Source organism: Pyrus communis, chromosome 12, assembly GCF_963583255.1.
Source record: "Pyrus communis chromosome 12, drPyrComm1.1, whole genome shotgun sequence".
NCBI classification, from domain to species: Eukaryota; Viridiplantae; Streptophyta; class Magnoliopsida; order Rosales; family Rosaceae; genus Pyrus; species Pyrus communis.
Window position 1 is genome coordinate 16,945,206 of NC_084814.1, and position 16,415 is coordinate 16,961,620.

At 36.2% G+C, this 16,415-nt stretch overlaps 3 protein-coding genes across 3 annotated transcripts; 2 read left to right on the plus strand and 1 right to left on the minus strand.

Moving 5' to 3' along the window:
- Positions 1-317: 317 nt before the first annotated feature.
- On the minus strand, positions 318-2,778 carry LOC137710749 (V-type proton ATPase subunit E). The gene is made up of 6 exons (XM_068449870.1): positions 2,544-2,778; positions 2,261-2,361; positions 1,502-1,658; positions 1,065-1,261; positions 774-873; positions 318-628 (listed from the first exon to the last, which is right to left on the minus strand). The coding sequence occupies exons 1-6, from the start codon at positions 2,643-2,645 to the stop codon at positions 593-595; spliced, it is 693 nt and encodes a 230-aa protein (XP_068305971.1). The 5' UTR covers positions 2,646-2,778; the 3' UTR covers positions 318-592.
- Positions 2,779-7,037: 4,259 nt separating this feature from the next.
- LOC137711036 (hydroxyproline O-galactosyltransferase HPGT1-like) lies at positions 7,038-11,131 on the plus strand. The gene is made up of 12 exons (XM_068450232.1): positions 7,038-7,391; positions 7,529-7,592; positions 7,760-7,809; positions 7,907-8,100; positions 8,239-8,302; positions 8,380-8,452; positions 8,921-9,044; positions 9,568-9,655; positions 9,755-9,805; positions 10,268-10,339; positions 10,443-10,555; positions 10,705-11,131. The coding sequence occupies exons 1-12, from the start codon at positions 7,279-7,281 to the stop codon at positions 10,725-10,727; spliced, it is 1,029 nt and encodes a 342-aa protein (XP_068306333.1). The 5' UTR covers positions 7,038-7,278; the 3' UTR covers positions 10,728-11,131.
- Positions 11,132-11,666: 535 nt separating this feature from the next.
- Positions 11,667-15,282, plus strand: LOC137711198 (common plant regulatory factor 1-like). The gene is made up of 7 exons (XM_068450407.1): positions 11,667-11,823; positions 12,419-12,605; positions 12,755-12,806; positions 12,935-12,986; positions 13,247-13,452; positions 13,855-14,058; positions 14,731-15,282. The coding sequence occupies exons 2-7, from the start codon at positions 12,487-12,489 to the stop codon at positions 14,956-14,958; spliced, it is 861 nt and encodes a 286-aa protein (XP_068306508.1). The 5' UTR covers positions 11,667-11,823; positions 12,419-12,486; the 3' UTR covers positions 14,959-15,282.
- The last annotated feature ends 1,133 nt before the right edge of the window (positions 15,283-16,415 follow it).

Here is a 16,415-nt window from a genome sequence, read left to right on the forward strand (position 1 = left end):
CCGGCGCTAAGGATTGAACCATTGGAGCGGTATTCATCCAACCCGTTAAGCTTGGAAATCAAAAGGGGAATTCGTGAGGGTAAACTTAACAATAATAACGACAACAAAGTACAAGAAGGCAACATTTTGTCATTTTACAGGTAATTGCAATGGTCCATGACTTCCATGTTACAATAAAAGACAAAACGACAACAAAATATTGGTCACCGACATAATCTGGAAATTAATATACCGAAAAAGAACAGACATGGTTCACGTGACAGCTCACGTGATCCCCCATTCATCAAATTAATGAAAACAAATTTAAATCCCAATAATGCTCTAACAAGCTGCAAACTTTTATTAATATCATCTCATTACCAACCAGAATGAGTACATTTGCAATATGCCCCAGACGACATGAACACCAAATCAAATAACAGCTAATGCTATTTTTACCCACATATAACAACAACGTTATTCGGAGAACTAGAAAATCGAAATACACAATCGAATTGGAAAACAGATCCGCTGGTCCATGACCGGTATCTTAATCTCAAGGCCACATAATTTAGGGTGGAAAATTAAAACACAAACCAATTCATCATCCCATTTATGCAGCAGCCTGACCGAAGAGCTTTCTGCGGATCTGTAAAGAGAAGAATCAGAAGCTCAGCTGAAGCATGGTTACACAAACCGACAAAAAATAGTGCCAAAATTGCATAAAAATCCTTTGCAGTGAAAATAAAGTGATCTACTACAAAAATACAATTGATGCTTTGAAAGGAAAATACCTCTGGAAGTTTTTTACGGAATACAACATCCAATCGTGCATCAAGGGTGTTCTCACACACAATCTTCCCATCCCGAGAAGCCAGGACCACACCTCCAGAACTGAACAATCAACAAATTATCATCAGCAAGTTCCATCATTTACGTTCTCTCAATAACCAACTGTTTGATAAGCTAAACTTTAGCAAGGCAGACTAATTCCAGAAGCTAGAAAGCCTGTGACTCGGTACAACCACTCATGTATTTCCAAACTATGTGATATTAGGTTTAAATATATAACTACGGAAACATACCAGGAAGAAACATGGGGATTATGATGGGTAGGAGCAGGTGGAAGAAAGACAGTAGTGTCCACTATAATCTCAGGTGAATGAACCTTTGCTTTGTCCGCATATTCCCGTCCTGCTGATTCCAGAACAGACTCCACCAGATGTAGATCATCTTTCCGGCAACGCAACAAAACAGCAGGCTCTTTCAGCCTAAGCAAATTCTGCAACAACAAAAAAAAAAAATATCATAATTCTCAGTAGACCAAACCTAATCATTAATTTATCCATGAAAGTGTGTTATAGATAGAAACAGCAATCTCTTCTCAATTAAGGATATGAAATCATCACCCTGAATTATACATTAAACTCAAGCCATTTCCACCGGCAGATGGTTCTGTAGGTTCACATAAAAACTGAGGAGGCAGGTTAACCTTGCCAACTACATAAGTAGTACAACAGACCTGAACGATAAGATCTTTCAGAAGCTTTTTGTACAGATGGTGATCTCGGCTCACATTCAGAAGCTCCTTGGATGCTGCCTCCTTCATGGAGTTAACCACATCATCTTGGGCCTGAAGAACTTTAATACGAGAAGCATTGAGCTGCATGGAATACTCACTGCAACAAACCAATAAAAAATTGTTACTTGCTCACATAGGTGGCATTCGTGCATAGCCAGGAAAAGAAAAACAAAAGGAAAGCCTTCCATTGAACAACCCAAATTGAACCCCGCAGAAACAGAATTCGTTTTACTTAAGATAAGATTTGAACCTCGTTCTACCCAATTCCTTACCTAGTTCAATACCCTATGAACTAATCTAGTTTCCCAAAATTCTAATACAATAAGCACATAATATTCAGGATCATTGAAATTCAACAATCATTTCATACACATCCGATTCATGACAATAAGATCTCTCGGAATAATCAACTCATTTTCAAGTTTCAACTTAACTTCGAACCAAATACCTCGATTTTCATCAAAATCCATAAAATCAACGAAAGAAACTATCTTTGCCACTTCCAAACTAACGATTTCACTAACGTATTCCACACCGAGCACATTAACTTCCCAATCCGAATTCAACCTACCAGTAACTAATATTCAAAACCAAACAGCAGAAAGCGCATTCGTTTCAACCATAAAAACATAAAACAAGGAGATAAATATACCAATTGAGACAATATAAACAGAATTAGGAAGATTCAAGTACTCATACATCTTCTTTCGGACGTCGACTTGCTTTTCCTTCTTCTCATATTCTTGCCTGATCTTCTTCTTCTCCGCCTCGACGAGCTGCAACTTCTCAATGTTGAATTCCTACAAAAAAAAAAAAAAAAACCAACACAAAAACACCCCAAATAAACACTCGAATTAAGCTTATACACACACAGAACAATGATTTCCAGTGAATTGGATCAAGATTAAGATCGAATTTAGGGTTTCAGAAATGTAAGTATTGGGGAAAAATGCGGGAGTTACAGGAGAATTGGGAAACGTACTTCCTCAGCAGATACGGAGATCTCGTTGGCCTTCTCCTCAGCTTCTTGGCGGATGAACCTCACCATCTGCTGGATCTGCTTGGAGACATCTGCGTCGTTCATCTTTGCTGATCGGTGAATCGAGTCGGAGAAGATCGACGGCTTTCTTCACGCAGAGCAAAGCGACAGTGAGCCGTTTTCCGGTCGTAAATCGTAGATGAGAGAGTGAGGCCGAGAGAGAAACCCGTTTTTTTTTTTTTTTTTTGGGGGGCAAACGAGAAACCGGTTTTATATAAGCATTAAGCATCGTCAATCAATCATTACTCATAAGTATGTGGATTTATTTTTGGTTTTTCCAAGTTTAATTGAGCCGTCACACCAAAAAAAAAAAAAAAAAAACTTCATTTTTTTTTTTTTTTAAGGGAGACAACGGGTGGCAAATCATGATTATTTATCCCTTCCGGGGGCCGGAAAGACTCACATAAGCATTTCAGCCACCCCTTCTGTCACTAAATTTTTATTCTTCAGAGCAAGTCCACCCCTAAAAATGCGCTGGCACCGAGCCCATTTAATTCACTCAAATGAATAGTAATTGATCCCAATGAACAGTAATTGACCAAATGCATCTTCACACCTAAAAAATGTCGTGGCACAAAGTCTAGTCAATTCGTATTAAAATATTATTAATTTTTTATAAAATAATAATAAAAAAAAGCTTTAATTTCGGATAGGATTTTTAATTTGGGATAAAATAATATAAAAAAAAGTTTTAATTTGAATCCAACATTCACACAACGTAACATCTTCGATGATTGTCCAAGTAGCCATTTTTTGCACACAAAAGTATATGAAAGCTTTTGGTTGAAAGTGTTGAAAATATTGAAATGTGGTGTAAGGTGGAAGATGATGGTTAGGTATTTATAGAAAAAATAATAATAAATTTTTTTTGTATTTTTAAACAATTTTTTTTAATTTTTATTAAGTTAAATAATTTGGACTATTGGATTTGAAAAAGACTAAAATCCAACCGCCCAAATTTGGACACGTGGCCAACGGTCATAATTACGATGGTTTTCTTTTCTTTTTTTTGGCTTTTTGGCCAAAAATTGTGGACCATTAATCTAGGAATCAGACGGCCCAGAACGCGACACATCACTAGCCATTGGGTTTGAATTTCAAATTTTTTTTTACCTTTAGAAATCCAACAGTCTAGAAAACTAGCCGTTGGAAATCCAACGGCCGAAGACGCGTCATGTGGCTTCTCCCAGCTATTGTTATTACGCCTACAACTGTGGGCCTTGCTGCCTTTTTTCTGTCGAGAACACGCACCCACACGTCTTATGAAAAAAAAAAAAAGTGGGCCTCATTGACGTCATGTTGACGCCATCGTGACGTCACATAGGCCGGGACATTGCTCATCACGGTTTGGGCCGGCCTACAAGCTAGCTTAGGCTGGGTGCGAGCCTATTTTTTAGGCTTTGGACCAGCCTATCTCTATGGGGTGGAGTTGCTCTCATTGATTATCCCTTTATTTTACTTTTCACCTTTTTTTTCTTCATATTTTTACTTTTTACCTCCTTCATTGCTTCAAATTCTAAGATATGTACTACTGTTTAGTAGTATTCTTCTTCATTTATATGTAAGAGGTTTTAGATTTGATTTTCATCAAGGGCAAATTGAAACCACATTATTGTTAGCCCATTATAAGGCTAAGTTCACCTCCTCCTTTAGTGTAGATAATATCGTTTGTTCAGAAGAAAAAAAAAATTGTGTAAATAAAATTTGATGTACATTTAAATATAACATTCGCTTTTACATTTAAACATAACATTTGTTTTTTTACTAACGGCATGATAATTTAAAACGAAAACTAATAAAAATGGCTTGAAAACTTTGAGTTTTAACGATAAGGACAAAATAAAGGGTAAAGTGAATTGTGGATGCAAATTTCCTTCTCCTTGATCTTGGACAAAATTGCACTTACAAAACAAATAACGCATTTGGTCAAGGCCAAGAGCCTTACGCGCCCACGATGAATTGGGTGTGGGGGGGGGGCTTTGGCCGAAGAACCTCCGATGCCAAAGTCAGGATTTTGAGAGAAATGTGTTTAGGGAATTTTTTGAGTGTTTAGTAAGAGTCAAGACCTAGGTTTTTAGAGGAAATGAGGTTGAATATATAGTGCATGGATGGTCCCTTTGGGAGAGAAGATGACATGCCTTTTGTGTATTTGTTTGGGTGTAATTGGTGGTTTAATTGGCCATTAATAAATTAATTAGGTAATAAATCCATTAATTAGCCAATTAACATAATTTAAAAGAAATATTTTGGGGGTTACCTTGTGGAGAGGATTTGATGAGGATGGATGAAATATGTTTAAAAATAAATACCTATTTGGGCACTTTTGACTTGATTGTGGGATGTTTGTCCACTGCTTGCGTAGGAATTTCAGTGCTCCTCAAGGGTAATTTTGTCCTTTTACCCCAAAAATTCATGTGTCGCCTCTTGATTATTTTTTGCTCCACATGAATATTATCAAGATTGACTTTTTAGTGTAAAAATGTGGTTTTTTGTTAAAGTGAACAATACCGGGAGTTTTTCTTAAATTAATTCATCCATGTTATGGGAGACAAAAATGTTGAAGCTTTGTGCCTCAATTGTCCCACATCGGGAAACCAAGTTCTCCAATAGGCTTAATATTAGGTTTGTCTCTTATATGAGTAAACAAACAATGCAATTCGCCATAATTCGACAATCATCATCTTCTACTTCTTTTCCTTCTCTTTCGTAGATAAATTTCCAGAGAGTAAACACACAAAGCAATTTGCCATAATTCTATAATCGCACCAGTTTATAGGATTCGATAGTTGTATCTTGGTCAGGTAGACATCAACAAACTACAAGTACAAGAGTGAGACGAAAATACTATTCGAATGACGTAGTGTTGCTAGCCTCTATCAATCAAGTTAGTATCATTTTTGTTTCCATAACTATATTATAATTTTCATTTTGTATTGTTAAGTATTTCAATAATAAAGATTCGATTATTTTCCAAATTATGTTATTATTTATATTCTAAATTGTTCTCCAACAAGAAATTCTAACTTGGGTGCTCAAAATGCAACACACTGCTATAGTCAATTTAACTAAGGGCCAATTTGGAATTGATCTACTTAAAAAAAAAATTAAAAAAAAAATCGTTTTCTAATGTGCTTTAAGAATATTCAGCTATAAGCAAGTGAGTGTTTCATAAACTGTACTTTTAAAAGTGTTGTAAGTATGAAAAGCAGTGTAAAAATATTTGATAAATTTTAATGTAAAAACAATATAATCATAGATAACGACAAAAATAGCCATGGTAGTATGAGCGGTGGTGACGGCAACAGTAACGTTGGCAAGGGTTGTGGTGCTAATAGTGATGTGTAGTGGTTGGGTTACATACATAACAATGGTGGTAAGGGCAGCATCAACATTGATAGTTGTTCTTGTGGTTGTGGTGACAATGATGGTGGCGGGGGTTGTTTTATGGTATTGGTGGTGGTAGTGGTTATGGTTGTAATGGTTATTGTAGTAGTGGTAGCGGAGCGATTATGGTGCGGTCATGATGGGAACAATGGTGGTGATAACGACGGTTGTAGTGTAGAAGATTAGGGTTCGTAGTGATAAGTGGTGATGATCACTTTATTCTTTAAATATAAAATGTGTCTAAAAAAATAAATAATGTTATTTTTAAAAAATTAATAAGAGTATTATATGAATTAGAACTGCACTTTGCAAGGTAGCATAGGCATTACAGGCGGCATAATAAGCAGCGACAAGGCGCCACTGATCCTATGCCATTGCCGAAGGTTTAAAAGAAATTACTTAGCTTCGAAACCCTATCTCCTTAACTTACATTCTCCCTTTGGAGGATGAACTCATTTTTCCACTTGTAAATAACATAACTTTACCATAGAAATTCATAATCTGAACCGTTTAATTTCTTAATCTTCTTTTGAAGGTCATCTTTAAAGAAAAACACATTTGAAACATATATTGTTTAGTTATATAAATGTGTCAAATAAATTAACAATGTATTCAAGTATATTCACGATAAACTGTTGATTTATTGCAAATATTTTTTAGATGATTATATGATATCTAATTCGAATGATTATTTATATGGATGATTCAAATGAAGATTAAAAGATTGAACGGTTCCAATTATAAAAGTTTTACGGTGAAGATATATATAAACAAGAGGGAAAATGAGCTCATCCCCTAAATAGGGAAGGTATTGTTATGCACATATCTATTTTTATTTTTCACACACTTCTCTCACTTTTTTGCCATCAAATTGAATAAATTGAAATAAAATCAATGTCTAATTTTATAAGGATGTGTTGAAGTTAAAAACGAGTGTCTGAAAAACACTTTCCAATGAAAAATCACTTCCAATTTATAACTCCAAATTGCAATTACCAAAATGACATGAATATTCTTTCCTATTATTTTTTGGGTACATGGGTTCTGTTATGTTTTTTGGTAATTCAACTTTTACTGAGGATGTAAAATTAATTGCAAAAATCCCGTTACTGCAGAGAGCACAATCGGTTACAACGTCTTCGTCTCCTTGTTCTTCTTCCTTCTTCAATCGAGAGTATCAGTTAGTTTCAGACTTGATCGAGCTCCGAAACCCCTCCCGTGATCTAGCTCGCCGCCACTCACTCAAATCCGCTCGAGCTCTGCGCCCCTTTGTTTTCTGCCGCACCGGAAAAACATGCATAGCCGGCCGTCGCACAACCGGCTATCCGGCTCGGCTTTTCACTCTCGGATTTCAGCACTCTTGCTCGCCATGGTCTCCACCATGGCCGCCATCTACGTCGCCGGCCGGTGAGTTTCTCAATTTTCAAACTTTGCTATTTCGTCTGTGATTAGAGCTGTTCATAATTTAAATTTTGGATTTTTGTGAAAAAGTTTGGTTTTTTATTTTTGATGAATGTTTGATGGGGTGTGTGGTGTGTTGATAGATTGTGGCAGGATGCTGCCGATAGGGTTTATTTGATTCAGGAGCTTGATAAAAGAAATGGTCAGGTAACTTTAGTTTTTTCGGTTTTTGTTAATTTTTGTTTTTGTCCAAGTTTTTACCTTTTAATTTCAGTTCAAATCCCTCATGCAAACAGTAATATGTTGCTGCTTATATGAATTCAATCTAAGAGATTATGAATTAGGCAGATAATCGTTAATTTTCGATTTTTCAGGGTCAATCTGCTATAGCCGTAGACGACACACTTAAAATTATAGATTGCAGGTACATTGATCCAAGCTATTCTGTAAAAGGTGGCATTGTTGAATTTTGAGAATTTGTGGTATTGTCTTTGCTGTGATGAATGATGGTCGTTTTCTAGGGAGCAACAGAAGCAGTTGTCTGCCCTTGAGATGCAACTGGCTGGGGCAAGACAGGAAGGTTTCGTTCCAAGGAGTTTGTCGAAAAATGAGGGGGCTCATTCTAAGAAGAAGCTTTTAGCTGTTATAGGAATTATTACAACATTTGGCCGCAAGAAAAATAGGGAGGCAATTCGTAAGGCGTGGATGCCGACAGGTACCTCCTGAAAATATTGTTGTACTTTTCTTTTGTCTTTTGTGCAATTTTATGCATTATAGTATTATCCACTCCTACCAATTTTCTAGTTATAAACTTCTTCTGGTGGTTATAGTAATTTTATGTATATATGTGCAGGTGAAGCTCTAAAAAGATTGGCAGATGAAAAGGGCATCATTGTGCGATTTGTAATTGGAAGAAGGTCTGTATATTGATGATTTAGAATGATGACAAGGAATTGTCTACAGTTCTGTTCAGTTAAGCATGTGTATCTTGCAGCCCAAATCGTGGAGACAGTTTGGACAAGGAAATAGACAAGGAAAATGACCAGACCAACGACTTCATTATTCTGGTATGTTAACCATTTGAACAATTCTGTTTTACATATATTTGGTGGGATCTTTTGGTTGTATGAAATTTCGTATTGTAGAGAACTTTTTTTTATTACCATGCACATGTGATTCTATTTGGATTTCTTAAGAAGTTAAGTCCTGTGAAAGATACAAGATGGTGTCTGAGGCTTTGAGCAATAGCGGGGGTTGGCATACAGACTAAGTGATGGCTAGTTAGAGTATGACTAAGTGATGGCTAGTTTGTAGTTATGAATTAGCCAATGTAACCTGGATTGTAGTTCAAGGAAAGCTGGCTGTGCATTTCGTATTTTTAATTCTTGTATCATGCTCATGAGTCATGGCCCTCAACAAAGATTTATGCTCATCCTTCGTGGTTGATTCAAGAATCATATATGGGATAGCTGAAATTGCTATAGGCAGATAAGTTTATGTCACATTGTTGTTGAAATTGTTCTTCTACTTTACAGGATGATCAAGCGGAGGCATCTGAGGAGCGGCCAAAAAAGACAAAATCATTCTATATTCATGCTGTACAGAACTGGGATGCTGAGTTTTATGTTAAGGTCAATGATGATGTTTATGTTAATCTTGGTATGTAGTCGTAGTATAATTCTTTCTAGTAAACAAGAAGATAGTTAATCCTCATGAGACTTCTGTTATACCTGCATAACATTAGATTGTGGTAATTAATTTGGATAAAACTAGTTAACAAACATGTGCTTGCTATTGGAGAAAACCAAAGAAACCGTTAGACGAGAGCATAGGTATATGGTTATCTAGTCATGATCTCAAGTGAAGTGTTCATTTCTATCTCAGAAATCAAAGCTGCATATATAATTTCAATTTGAGGATTGGAATTTGTTGCCATTGTTTTACCAATAGAACCTTTCTGCAAAATGCTGCAATTGTTTGTCTAACTTCAGAGTGGCATAGATTTGGACGCCACTGGGTATAATTGATAAGTCATGGCGGAACCAAATATATTGATAACGGGGTTATTGAAAGTTAAGGAAAGCAATATTTGGCTGTTAACCATATCAGAAAAATTAATGCCCCTAAACAGATAATTTGAAGTGCATACTAATATTTGGCTTTTACTTTATTATTGATTCAGATGTCCTGGGAGCAACTCTAACTACTTATATAGATAAGCCTCGTGTCTATGTTGGGTGCATGAAATCAGGCGAAGTCTTCTCTGAACCGTAAGTGCTGAAAGCATACTTTATTTGATGAAAGCTTTGAAATTATGAGTCATTTTAGAATAGATATAACATGTTTTTTGTGTTGTCTTAATTACACAGAACACACAAGTGGTATGAGCCAGACTGGTGGAAATTTGGCGATGCAAAATCGTAAGCACAGATAATGTCTATTTAATGAGATATGTAAAAGGCTCTTTTGGATTGACATGGCCTGTTAGAGTAGCCCAGAAAAATATTGTCCTAAAAAACAAACATGTGTAATAAACGCTGATGATTGGTTTTTTCTATAGTGCCTTGGTGATTTCTTCGTATAGACTGTTCTACATGATATTGGATTGCCTAACAATGCTGGGAGGGTGACCATTAGTTCTTTATAGGGAAAAACGTATTTCTGAAAATGTTTGTTAGCTAGGTAAGTAGGATCAAAAGGTGTAAAGCTGATTATTTGGTTTTCTCTATATGTCCTGTATATAGAGGATTCTCACCTGAACAATCATGGTAGGCATTAGGTCGTTAGTCTTCAAGTGCTGAAGCAATTCATAATAGCATTTGAATTTGCTGCTTAAATTCCCAGGTTTTACTGTGTAATATTTCATTTGGTTTCCGATGCAGATACTTTAGACATGCTTCTGGTGAATTGTATGCCATTTCTAGAGCCTTAGCTCAGTTTATATCAATAAACAGGTGCTTCCGCCGCCTCTTTCCTTTTTTTCCTGTTTCAATAGTATCGTGTAGCATGCTTACAACCTTGGGAGGATTTAGTTTATAGCTTTCTGTCGGTTTGCAGGTCTATACTTCGTGCTTATGCTCATGACGATGTTAGTGCTGGATCATGGTTTATTGGGCTTGATGTGAAGCACATTGATGAACGGAAATTTTGCTGCTCCTCTTGGATGCCAGGTCTGTTGGTCTTTTTCGTCTAGAACATATACAAATCAATACGAACATAATAAAACTTCTCCTGATCATAACAATCTTGAAAAGACTATTGAAGTATAACTATTTTTTTAATATCAAGGCAAGAAATCATCCGTGTACTTTCATTTCAGGAGCAATATGTACAGCTGTGTAATCTAACATGCCGAACAACTATTGATTCAACCAGTACGTTACGAAAGGGAAGGCCCTTCGTTTAGAGCAACGCCTTCGTCGACCAGATGATTCAAGCAGTACAGAATGATTTATTCTGCCCCAACTTGATTCGAGCAGCCTTGAGCTAAGAGGTTACGTTAGAATTGATTTCTCTATGCTGCTGGTCGAAATTCTCTCGGAAGTTCCAGATCCTGTTAGCTTAGTTTTCGCCCTCGTAGTTACTGAAAGTCCGGTGTCATTCTTACTTTTTCGTCATACCTGTATCAGTACCGTAAGAGTTCACCTTTGAATTTCACTAATTTAACATCTATACGTATGGAACGATTACTAGAGAGACAATTTTTGGTTGTTGATAATATACAAACTTGGTGCAAGCATTGGTTTCGTAGTGGTAACATTGCAGTGCTTATAACTTTTCAGTTAACGCCAGTTAGGGAATGATTTGAACATGACTTGCACCTGGCACGAAATTAACCGATTTAAGGTTAAATGTTACTTCATAAGAACCTGAGAAGGGATACGCTAAATGAACTTAATTACGCTCAAATTAATTCAGAAATTTTTTTTTCTGTAAAAAGCTGATTGTGTACACTTGGGATTAATCGATTAATCAATTCAATTCAGATTTTAGTTGATTAATCTGAAGTTATAAGCAAACTTTTATCAACATTACAAAACAAAATCAAAATCGACTAGGAAAAAAAAACAATTAAAATCTTAAAACAAAAATTAATCAAAACAAAATAAAAAAGACTGATTTTGGTACGAATAACCGTTTGTGGCGGGGCCCACAGACCGGTACAACATTGAAAAACGAAAGTCCCGTGAAGAGGACCATCGGCCAATGTCTCTACACGTGTACGGTTCAGAATAATAGTGCCACATCGATCATCTGGGCCAATCCTATTAACCCAGTTCACGACCAGACCGGCCGGTGTACGACCCCATCGAAGCCAAAATTTTCCATCTAAAACGCGGGAAAATTGAGGAGCTAGGGTTAGGTTCTGTTGACGCTTCTTCAAAATTACTGCTTTGATTTCATTTCTCCTCCCTTCTGAAGATTTCCGAAGATTCAGGTACATTGCAATTGCCTCTTATGTTTTGGTAGAATTTCATATATAAATATATATAATATTTGTGTACGACTCGAATATAAATGTGGAAGCTTTCCGGATCTCTTAATTTTGCAGATGCATGAATGGGGAAAATTTAAAATTTCAAAGTTAATTGTTGAAGATGACAATTTTTAATATTTTTAATTAAAAAAAGGGGGAATTATTTGGTGTGCAATTGATCCGATTTTATCAATTAGAAATTGTGGGACAATTTGGGAACAGTAAAATTAGAAACTAATAGGCATGAGGAAGGTGAATTCATGAGATAGTAAGGTGAATTCTGTGTGTGTTGCATGTGTTGATTGAAATGATAAGGCTTCCGTTTTTGGTGAAAATGGTCAGGTTTTTTTTTTCGAAAATGGTCAAGTTTTTTGTTTGTTTGTTTGTTAAATAGTGGAATTTTTCGTTCAGTTATTTGGAATCGGGTTAATTGAGTTCAGCTGAAATTTGTTTTGAAATAATGTCATGGAAGCAAATGAAAGAAAAAAGGATGGTTATTAAATTTTCATTGAACAATATATTTGTGTAGTTTTACATTCCCAATGTGAAAATGCAGCTGTGGAGAGTAACTTGACGGTTAGCTACCCGTCACAGTTTCTTTAAGCACAGGAAAGGCCTTCTAAAATGTTGGACAACATGGACCAAGATGTAACAAAGAAGTTGAAGGGATCGGATGGAACTGCAGTGCCAGTTGGATATGACAGTCCCAAGGACGGGAACCTAGTCCTTGAGGCATCAAAGAGGTTCTTTCTTTATTCTTTTTTCATTCACAATGGGGCTAACCTTCGTACAGGACAAAATTGAGATTATGAACAGTCAGCTTCCCGTTGGTTCTCTGATGTTGTCACTAGATTTAGCCAAACTAAACTTTTGATCTTATGAACATGTGCAGTTTGGAACAAAAGGTTGATGGTTTGACTGATGGAAATGATGGCAACACTAAAGTAAGTGTTTTTTTTTTTGTTATGCCTGATCAATCTGAGACAGGCCTCTCCTTTGAATTCTCCTTTGATTAGATGCTATCTATGCATGAAGTTAAACAGTTAAAGTAATAATGGATTTCTTCTATCAGGCAAAGCACCTCACTCAGAGGAAAAATGGGTCGGAGAGCATGCAATCTGCTGGTAAGATTAGGTCTTCTCTTTAATTTATATTTTGCAATTGTAATGTGGGACTTTTTCCATCAGGATTTCTGTTTCTGGGTTTCAATGTGGGAGGGCACAATTTCGTGGCCTGTTTTTGCCCTCCATCATCTGTTGGTTTTGTATAGAAAAGGGGATGGTTCAATCCAGTTTTGGTTTTACTTGGATAAGTTAGGACTTTGCTACCGTTTGTTTCATAGTTCATAGTGACTGATTTGTTTCCTTAATTATCTGAATGACAGAAAATGATGTGAAGGTTCATACTCGGGTCAGTCCTACAACTAAAGGGGAAACGAATGAGAATTCCAAAAGTGTTTCCGGTACTGCGCCTCCTGCTGTTGGTTATATTGGAGTATCTCTTGGGCCGCCATATGAGACAGTAGGAATTAGCACAGCTTTTGTTGCTCCTTCTGCTGGTTCTGGGTTTCCCTTTGGTGCACCTGTTCTGGTATGGAAATATTTACCTTATTGATTTTGGTACTACTTATTTGTTTGCAAGCTTATGCCTTTCTATTTCAATTTGAATTGTAGATAACGGTTTAAAGAATTGCGGGCTTTGATACTTCTCTATTTGTTTGTTTTGAACAACGCTCAGTTACTGGTTTGATTGAAATCATGAGACTGATGAAAGATTACGGATTTGGAATTTCCTCAAATTTTGTGAGCCAGAGTTAGCTGTGAAACAAAGCCCATCTTAAGATTCTGCAGGGCGGTTATTTGCTGAACCGTTTTTATATTCATGACTTTTGAGTACTGTTGAGTCCAGACTCATCTTGGATGCACCAAATTCTTAGATAACTCATAGATGTTCTGCTATTCACACTATTGATTCACATGTTGATTTCCTCAGGATGAAAGGCAGATGAAACGAGAGAAAAGGAAACAGGCTAACAGAGAATCTGCAAGGAGATCTAGGTTAAGAAAGCAGGCTGAATATGAGGAACTGGTGAAGACATGTGAATCCTTAAACGCAGAGAAAATGGCTCTTCAATCCAAAATAGAAAAATTGAAAGGGGATTCAGAGACACTGAGGCTTGAAAATGCCGCATTAAGGGTACTTCTCAATGTTCTCATAGAATTTCTTGAGCTGTTGGTCTGTTCTTAGTTATTTTTTATGTGTACCAAGTTGTCACGTTCTCTTTTCTTTTTAGGGGTTATATTCATTTGTTGTTATAGTAAGCGGATTCTTAAAGATCAACAATACAAATAGGGAGTTGAAAGAACAAAGTTTCTAGGTTGTTCTTCGTGCAAAAGTTTGGAGGTTGACTTATGAACTGGTAGCATATCCCGAGCCCAAGGCTGGGTTCATAGGAGTGGGCTTTAGGTTAGTTTAAGCTTTTGCATATGCACCAGCAATAGTTACCCAATAGGGAAACACCAGTATATTTTACCCAAAAAACAGTAGGCACTTGGACAACTATGTTCAGATTGTTTTGATTTCTGATGTCCAGCATATACTTAGAGTAACTAAGCCATCTTCACATTGAATTATCATGTTTTTTTTTATTTTGGTTGCCAAATATTGACCAAGAGTACAAATTTGCCAGCGTAGTGAAGGGTGTGGTGTTGGGATGGGTTTTGTTGTGATGTGTTGTAGCACGTGCTACAACGTTAAGTTGAACATGAAAAATCGAGGAAAACTGATTTGGTCCATCCTAGCTTGTTTCAACCTAAGCTATATTTACATTCACTTGTAGCTCGATCTCACATGTGTTCTATCTTGTAGGAGAAGCTGAAAAATGCTCAGGCAGTGACGCAAGGAGGGATTGCTGCAGTCAAGATTGAAGTAGACTTGGAGCTGCCAAATGATGCCAAAAATATAATTAGCAACTTGGGTTCTGTAAGCAGGAATGGTGAACTGGATCGCGAGAAACATGAAAGTTCCATGTCTGAAGCCAAGTTCCATCAGCTGTTGGAATCAAACTCTAGGACCGATGCTGTTGCTGCTAGATGATAAGGAAGCTGGTGTTGTCTGCAGCCTCACATCACACTCGGTGGACTGAAAAATCTAATTAACTTAACTTTTGGTTTGCGACCAGCAGGTGGAATACAGGAAATTCCGAGCGGAAGGTCAGAAATAGAAGTTTCTAATTTATTGTTCCTTTAGAATTCAACTCTCCTTTGTGCTATGATGTCCTAGATTCGAGATTGTCTTGGGGATTTTGTGATGAGTTTAGGTGAGGCTAAAACTGTGTTTACATATTATGAACATGAACATTCCAAAGGATTGGTCTCTGAAGTTACGTGATTCGTAATTGTTACTGCAGACTTCTTGTTAGATTGACAGAGTGTTCTATTTAACCGGGTTAAGCATTATATTTTAAGGATAACTAATAAAACGGACTTGAAAACTTTGAATTTTAACGATAAGGACAAAATAAAAGGTAAAGTGAATAGTATCACGATTGATTCTTTAGTGTAAAAATGTGATTTTTCGTTAAGGTGAACAGTACCAGGAGCTTTTGGTTAAAGTTCCCTATATTTTATCCTTGTACTAGAAATTCGACCATGCCGATGAGATTCTAATTGTTTGGAATTTCGACTGAAAATGTAAATATATGGAATCATTATCGGCACTAGAAAATGTCATTGCGAATTTCACTCTCATTTATTTCATTGAGGACTACAATATGACTATTTTTGGAGCATCAATAGCATCTTCGTTAATCAATACTAAGCATATATTACACACTTTGTATGTGAATACTTTTTATTTTTGTTTTAAAATGGGAAGGAGAGAGAGAGAGAGTAGAGAATGTTCCAGTGGGGAAAGGGGTTTTTGTTTTTTATTTTTTATTTTTTAATATTATATATACGCTAAAAATACATATAGGTGAGATTTCAATAAAAAAAAAACACCAAAATTTGGTTTCGTGAAACTATATCATCGTCCATTATTTTTTTTCTATTATAGAAGACTAAATAATATTTTTATCTTTTTTTTTCTATTAATAGGTAGTTTAAATAAATATCTTGTTTAAAGTTTTAGCACATAATCATATTATATTGCGGTATCCATTCTACGCTTGACTATTGGAGAAAGTCATGAGTTCAAATGAAATGATATTTTAAGTTTTTGAGTTGAAGGTGCAAATGGATATAATTGGCTGGTGAAAAGTGCAATTCAAAAGAGGAACTTGAAAGAAAGCCACCAAGTCCCATCAAAAGGGATTTTCAAAGGTAACTTTGATAGTACCTTTGATTGCACCTAAGAATAAGATGCACGCTCCTCAATTTTGTGTGTTGGCGACATTGCACCTAGAGTTTTATCCATGACATTGAATTCAACCCCAAATCATCCTTTTCTCTCTCTCTCTAGTGCCTTTCAATTCAAAGCTTAATACTTAATAGTGAGACAAAATTGTGGAAAAGAAATTATGGGTCATTAGGAAAAAGAGTTTGGTATGCTAG